Source organism: Microtus ochrogaster, chromosome 8, assembly GCF_000317375.1.
Source record: "Microtus ochrogaster isolate Prairie Vole_2 chromosome 8, MicOch1.0, whole genome shotgun sequence".
In the NCBI taxonomy this organism is placed as follows: Eukaryota; Metazoa; Chordata; class Mammalia; order Rodentia; family Cricetidae; genus Microtus; species Microtus ochrogaster.
In genome coordinates this window covers 33,589,858-33,597,738 of record NC_022015.1, presented here as the reverse complement: position 1 = coordinate 33,597,738, position 7,881 = coordinate 33,589,858, and the positions used below count along the sequence as shown (strand labels likewise).

At 52.5% G+C, this 7,881-nt stretch overlaps 1 protein-coding gene across 1 annotated transcript; it reads right to left on the bottom strand.

Annotated features, from left to right (window-relative positions):
• Positions 1-212: 212 nt before the first annotated feature.
• Nlrp6 (NLR family pyrin domain containing 6) lies at positions 213-7,096 on the bottom strand. Its single transcript, XM_005351486.3, has 8 exons — positions 7,068-7,096; positions 6,240-6,511; positions 5,988-6,023; positions 4,084-5,809; positions 3,294-3,386; positions 1,794-1,964; positions 1,551-1,718; positions 213-1,171 (listed from the first exon to the last, which is right to left on the bottom strand). The coding sequence occupies exons 1-8, from the start codon at positions 7,094-7,096 to the stop codon at positions 1,048-1,050; spliced, it is 2,619 nt and encodes an 872-aa protein (XP_005351543.1). The 3' UTR covers positions 213-1,047.
• Between the last annotated feature and the right edge of the window lie 785 nt (positions 7,097-7,881).

Below are 7,881 nucleotides of genomic sequence, written 5' to 3'. Positions count from 1 at the left end.
CCCATTTCTAGTAATCTGTATATGGCCACGTGGCTGTGGCTTACCGGCTAAAGTTCCAGTGTCTGGTCTCCGGTGGGGCTACATGGCATCTCCCTGTCTCCACCCTTCTTCCTCCCAGCATACAGCCTAGCTTTTCCTACCTAGTTCTATTCTTCCCTGCCATAGGCTCAAAGCAGTTCCTTATTCATTAACCAATAGAAGCAACACACAGACAGAAGGGGCATGCATGACTCATCCTGATTCTCAAGGCCATGCCTCTCTTGCAGTCAGGCCAGCATGCCAATCCCATTTCTTCAGTGGTGGACTGTGACTAAACCTTGCCCTGTATATGTGGCTATAGGAAAGGTCGTGCCAACACCTACTTTGATAGACAAGTGTTACAGAGATCAATGAAAGGGAATCAAAAAATCATTATTGTGTTGGAGACATCCACTGTGTTGCCCCAGCTCCCTCCCATCATCAAATAAAACTGTCATTCTTTTGGCTCATTGCCCTGCATCTCTCTGGTAGCAAGTGGATTCCTCTGGGTTAAAGTCCCAAGGTTTCCAGAGTGAAATCCTTCTAAAAGCAAACACCCCAAATTCCAGACTGGAATGGTGATCCACCTACCTTCTGCCTATAGAAGGTAATACTCTGGGGCCCTGCATCCACCTATATAAGAGACGTGGGCCAGATCGAATATGAGTAACACCATTAAACAATATGCTCAATTACTGCATATTCTTATTATTGTTGGGATTATTTGCAAGGGACAGATTGGAGGGTACAGAAAGTAAGGTAGCAGTGGTTGTGGGGCTGGGGGAAAAACTAACCTCAGAGTGTCCAAGGCATGGTCGGACATGTACCAGGCCTATCCAGGAGCCATCAAGGGCCTATATCTACCTGGGTCTTTTGCTTGCCCTTCTGTGGCTTCTTGACTTGAAAGACTTGCCTTGAGGAAGAAGCTGGCATCTCCCTGCTTTTGAATGGGGAGGACATCTTCATAAGGGCTTTTATTACAGCATCATTTACCCTGTTCTGGCTTCCAGGGCCTCGGAAGACACTGCTTCATCTCTTGAGAGATTGAGGATGTGTGTCTAGTTTTGGATGTAGGATGGTCAGGTCTGGCTTTGATGTCTTCACAGCTTGAAGGTCCCTCAGTGACATGTCACTCAGCTCCACAGAGGTCAGACTGCAGCCACATGCATAAGACAGACAGGACAAGGATCAGTTAGGGGCAAGGGTCTATCAGGTGAGAGTGGAGTGGTTGGAGCTGTCTGCTTAGCTATAACAGAGACACAAGTACCAGAAGCTTTGGGATCTATTCAAAGTTGAGAGCCTTTGAGGGAATATAGACAATGATTAGGGTCACTGGCCCAGATTGTCTCCACAGGCTATAGATATTTATTTGAGACCCAGAGCTTTGGATAGAATCATAGAAAGTGAGTCTTTGTAGGCTGGGTACCCAGCTCTGTGTGTGAACTTGGTCTCAGGGAGGGATTCCTAGGCATCTACTCTAACCTAGAGTTGATAGGCTGTGTCCTCAGTACCATGTCTCCCCCTGCCTTCACCTGAGAGTCTTTAGGCAGCAATTAGGGTGTTTCAGGGCTGAACACAGGCAGGACACCATGTAGTTAGGCAGCTGACAGCCACTGAGATCCAGGGTGGTCAGGACCCGGCTCTGCTGGAGCAGGATGGCCAGGTACTGGATTGCTTCTTGGAGGTTAGGCATTTGCATCCTGTGGGAAGAGCTGACTTCAGAGGTTGCAGGAGTTGGGATCCCCTACCTCCAACCCTCCAAAACCAGGCCTCACCTGAGTGTCTGCACCTGGCACGTGGGCCAAACCAGTCCATCACTCAGTAAACGCAGGCCTGCCTCAGTGAGCCGACACTGGAGGAGACCCAGCTCCCTGAGAGCAGGAGCTACCTTCAGGGCCTCAGAGAGGTCTCGACAAACTGCATCAGGGAGTTTGCAGCGTGAAAAGCTGTGGTCAAAAAGTGTGTAGGTTGGTCTGCAAGCCCCTGACCGCTTTTCTGCCTCCAGCTGAACCAACTACCAATCCCCTTGTAGCCTGATGACCAGCCAAGAAATGTATAGCTTTTCATAAATACCCCGTGGGTTCAGATGGGCCGTCATCCCCTCTGGGCCAATTTTTTTTTTTTTTTTTGGTTTTTTGAGACAGGGTTTCTCTTGTAGCTTTGGTGCCTGTCCCGGAACTAGCTCTTGTAGACCAGGCTGGCCTTGAACTCCCAGAGATTCGCCTGCCTCTGCCTCCCGAGTGCTGGGATTAAAGGCGTGTGCCACCACCGCCCGGCTGGGCCAAATCTTTTTGCCTCTTTTGTTTTATTTTCAGGGTGCTGGACCCTTCCCCCCACAAACCCAGCCTTCTACCTCATCCTCTATTGAAGCATGACTATCTGCTTCACCGTGGCCTGTCACTAGTATTCCTATAACTTTCCTTACTCTCTGCTCAACAGTGATAGCTAAAAGTAAGAACTCTACCCATGGAGCCTCAGTAAATCTTATATCAATCTCGAGGTGGAATTAAATTATCTGGATATATAGATTTCCAAGACAGGGTTTCTCTGTGTAGCCCTGGTCATCCTGGAACTCACTTTGTAGCCCAGTCTGGCCTCGAACTCAAAGATTCACCTGCCTCTGCCTCCTGAGTGCTGGGAGTAAAGGTATGAGCTCCCACTACCCAGCTCAATAATAAGATTATTATTATTTTGAGTATATACTTATATTATTTTAAAAGAGGATTTGTTTATTTATTATATATACAGCGTTCTGTCTGCATGCATGCCTGCATACTAGAAGAGGTAACCAGATCTCATTACAGATGGTTGTGAGCCACCAAGTAGTTGGTGGGAATTGAACTCAGGACTGTTGGAAAAGCAGCCAGTGCTCTTAACCTCTGAGCCATCCCAGCCCTCAGCTGGTTATGTCTTACAGGGAGGACACCAAAGCATGGGCAGACTGATTTACTCAAGGGTACAGAGAGTCAGGATGTACCAGCTGGTGACCCCTCTGAACACTTTCCTTCTAAGAGATGGCCCAGCAGTCTCCAAGAGCACCAGGGAGCTTCCTTCCATAGGAAAGCACTGTTGCTTTTTCCGTCTCTCCCCATAGGCTGTGCTGCACCCTGTTTCCCACAAAGCCTAGCAACAGCCTTCCTCTGCCAGAACTTAATAGTAATGGAACCTGGTTAAGCTTGCCTCCTATGTTCCCAGCCTTCCTCAGAGGGCAAATTCTGTCTCTGTACCGGGCACCCAGCTTGGAATCCCCTCCATGCTGAGGCATGGTGACTCACATCAGGATACGCAGGCCACATTGTTGGGACGTCATGGCCTCACAGAGTGGACGCAGCAGGGAGACTGGGGGTTGTTTCGTGGTGTTTTGAGAACTGTAGGGAGAGAAAAAACAAGGTTGATGACCATAATGCTCCTTCCAGGCCTTTTTAGAAAGGACTCAGTTTTTCCTTTGTAATGTCCTAGGGTTCCAAAACTGACTCTGTCACTTATCCCACACCCCTTGTGTTTCCCCATCCCGACCCCCCACAACAAACTTGAACAAAACCCAAGAGTGGGCCTGTAGGTCGCTAGGACCAGGTCTTGCCACTGTCTTGGTGTATACTCTCAACAGATGGTGAGTCTTGGGATGGGTATTGAACAGAACTTAATTCATAGAGAGCAAATGTCCTTGTCTGTGTAGGAACCTAGGATCTGGTGGAGCTGGGCTATGGAATAGTGCAATCAGTACCTTGGGGCCAGCAGTTGGACCCAAGTGGTGAAGTCAGGGTAGACTTTGAAGTAGACAGCAAATAGCGTTGGGGCAGAGGTACAAGGCTCGGCACACAGAGGACATGGAATACCAGAATGTATGAGGAACTGCATCAGGGAGGGGCCTAGGTCGCTTCTTGGAGCTGTGTTGGCTGTGCTGGGAAGGTTGCCTTGATCTGCATAAGGCATGGTGAGGTCACTCTGGGGAAGAAGAGAGACAGCTACCTTGCAAAGGGTGGGTCATCAGGTGTGGACATGTTTCCCAGCCCAAGCGGGCACGCGTACTGTGCTGGTGAGAACAGCCTTGCCCTCTAGACTCACCCCTTCAGCCGCTTCATCAGACTCTTTTTCTTCTTCTCCTTTACCTCCACCAGCCCACAGTTGACCAGTTTCAGAGCCTGACCAGCTGGGCAGCACTGGGCGCAGTAGCCCAGGACCTCGAGGTCCATGCGGGTGAACCGAACTCGCTCCAGGACTATCTCTGGAAGGTTGGTGAGAGACTGGCGAACAAAAGCATCCTCTTGTGTCTCATACAGGCAGTACAACAGTTCCAGTCCAAAGTTGAGGTCCTCCTCATCCTCCTCTGGTTCCTCAGTGTCCTCCAGCTCATCATTCTTTTCTGGCCCTACTGGAGCCACCTTGGGGTGGCCCTGTCCTTGTACCCACCGTAGGGTGTCCTGTTTCACGCGTTCTGGCACCACACAGCCAAAATAACGTTCAACGTCACGAACCCTTTCTGCACTCAGTAGTCCGAAGAGGAAGCGGGTGGTGAGTGCAAGATGACCACGCAACTCTGCGTCAGAGTTCAGGAGCATCTTCACACCTCCCGCAGGTGCCCCTGGAGCCCCCTCAGCCTCCAGTAGGTAGGACAATGCAGCCAAGAACTCCTGGAAGCTCTGGTCAATAAACTGGTAAGAGACCTCCTTTTCTAGAACGCCCAGCACTTCTTTCTTGCTGAGAAACAATGTCTGAACTTGGGAGCCCTGAAGCTTCAACTGCGCCAGGTCATTTTCTGAGAACTGTGCTTGATGCTTCAGGATGCCCTCCCGGGCCAGACGGCACAGCGTGCGCAGTTCTCCCTGCACCCGGGGTCCATTGGTGCCTGCAGACTTCAGCATGCTGGCGATGAAGAGCAGGTACACCGATGTCGTGGTCTTGGAGGTACGAGACAGATCCTGGCCCAACTCCAGTTGCTGCTGCAGCACCGTGCACACGATCCAGCACACGAAGGGCACGAAGCACAGCGCAAACAACGTCTCATTCTCTTTCACAAAGCGGTAAGCGCGCTCTGCCTTCCTCTCGTCCCGGAAGAACTTGAAGAAATACTTCTTCTTGTCTTTGTCTGAGAAGCCGCGTACTTCTGCGCACTGTGGAGAGCCCAGTCTGCCCCGCAGAGTCCCCGGGGCGACATTGCGTGTAGTCACCAGCAAGCGAGCCAAGGGCAGCAGCTCCTGGCTCAGCAATCCTCTCAGCACTCTTAAGCCACTCGTAGCCTCGAAAGGGTCTTTGCAGGGCGCGGCCTCCGGGGCTCCAACAGCAGGCAGCTCGTCTGCACCGTCCAGGATAAACAGTAGGCGCTGCGGAAGCGCCAGTATCTGCCGCACCGGAGCCTTGCGGTCCGGACACTGGTCAAGGATCAGGTCTGCCAAGCTGCGCGTACCCGGACTCTCCAGCAGCTCTCCGCACGGCATGAAGAAGGCGAAGTCCACCTGGCCGTGGTATAGCTTGCCGGCCGCCCAATCATAGAGGATTTTCTTGGCGGCCATGGTCTTGCCAATGCCCGCCGGGCCCTGCAGTACTACGGTCAGCGGCCGCAGGCCCTCGTCATCTCCCCGGAAGAGCTTATTAAAGGTGTGCGTGTCCGAGCGCCTCGCGCGCTCAGGCTCCGGCTCCTCCGACGGCCCCAGCAGCTCATCCTCCACGGCGTTGCTCCCCGGAGCGATAAGCAGCTTGGTGAAGCGCTTGTTGATCTTCACGGAGCGGGCGTTTCTCTCCTTCACCTTAGCGTGCTGTAGCAGCACGTGCTCGCGGTATTTCTTCTTGTACTCTGTAAGGTGTGAAACCGGGGAAGGTAGGGATGGACTTGCCGCCGCCCTGGAACCAACGCCCTGCCTGTCTAAACCTGGCCTCACTTTCTTTTATTGTGTCATGGCTTCCTCCTCCAGCTACCTCACTCACACCCAAGGACCCCCAAGCAGTAATAATGTGTGCCCCGCCGAACTTACCCGACAGGGAGACAGCCACTGAGCTGGGGCCGAGTTCTGGAAGAAAAACCCAACATAAGGCTCAATGAGCATGAGAGATGGGGCAAGGTATTTATTTCCCTGGAAGTCTCTGAAACAGTACCCCCGCCCCGTGCACGATTTTTTTTTTTTTTTTTTTGGCTCGTTCTCGGGAGTAGCACAGCTTCATGTGGTGGTGGAGAGGACGCAGTAAATCTCAACTGATTCTGCCCCATCCAACCCAACCCAGCTTACGCTGCAGCTGCTGCGCCTTAAGCCGCACTGCCACATCTCGAGCATCCGCCTTCTTCAGGATCTTTCGGGTCACATCCACGGCTGGCTCTGACCCATAAAACTGGGTCAGCTTGTCGACGAGGTCCACGGCGTCTGAGTTCTCCAGTCGACCCCAAGGGATGCTCCGGCCATCCAGGGGCGCATCTCGCAGCTTGTGGCGAAAGCGCTTTAGCTGCTCCTGGCTCAAGTCTTCTAGTGCGGCCAGAATCAGCTCCCTTGCCAGCGCCTCCCGGCTGGGAATGAACAGAGTTATTACTGATGTGACCTGCAAGAGACCTGTCCCCAAACCTCCAAAGCACCCCTCGCGCCTCGCACATTCTCCACTGGGAGCCCCAGGACAATATGTTTCTAATTTCTAACTGCTTGTGGTGAAGTGGACCACTCCACAGGTAGCTGTCCTGCGTCCTTCCTTTCACACGCCTGGCCACACCGGATAAAGCCAGTTAAGGTCTCTACAGGGGGTCTGTGCTCTCCTTTGTCCCTTTGATAGAGCTCTAGCACAGCTCGCCTAGGACATAGTGAGCAGATAGGCCTGGCCCTGGCAGAGTTCCTAAATTCTGCACTCCAAGCCCGTGTAGCACACCTTGGTAAGTCCTTTCTGGACCACAGGCACCAGGGCCTGGGTCTGAGTTCCTTGTGGGGAGCAGACTCATAAATGACCCGGCTTGAGGTTGGGGGTGTGAGGGCGGGCAGAGTTGCAATGGAAGATGGGTTTTAATCAGCAGCCCAGGACAGGCTCTCGAAGTGAGCCCACTCCTTTGGAAAGTTTCCCCTCAAAGGCACACTCACCTGGAGCAGGGGGCCCCAGCCGCATCCATGGGGTCCCGTCACAGGATCTAATGCTCAGAGGTAGATAAAGGGAGCAGAGGTGATCTTTCCCTGGCTAAACTGGTTTCATCCTGGGACTGGGTGCGGGGGTTGCTCAGCCTTGTCCATTTCGGCTCAGCTAGAGTCTTGCTGAGAGAGTCACAAGGCTCCCTCACTTAAGCACAGCTCATGCTTAAAGGGTGGTGACCTTTGGTTTTCTTCTATTTTATTCTATCAATACTCCTCCTACCAGGTGTGGCATCCAAGCAGCTGTGTAAAGGTGATTCAGGCTGTCAGAAATCGCCTTAGGTGACTTTAATTTTGCAGACAGGGTGTGAAAGGCAAAGGGGGGGGGTGTGGGCAGGGCTTTGTGGAAAGGTTCTCACCAGGAGAAAGGGGGGGGGGCCCTGAACTCTGCTGCCTGCTAATCCTCCCACACCCAGCCAAGGGGCAGAGATTGAATGCTTCTGACCTTAGGACCCGCAGGTGACTACAGGGACGTGGAGCTCCACTGACTGACTGACTGTGTGGGATGGACGTGAGGTAGCCATGCGTGTGTAGCGCCACATGGCAAAGATAGCATGGCGTTTGAGTGCAGGAATACCTTTACAGTCCCTGAAGACACAGTTCACACACGCAAAGCTCTATTGCCCTTTACAGCGCATCCTTTTCTGTAAGTTCTTGAGAGCAAGTCTGCTTTGTCTCTCTCTCTTCGCTTTTGAAGGTAGCCGATGCAATGCCAAGTGAGGGCCGGTGAGATGGCTTCTCAGATAATGGCGCTCGCCTGACAACCTGG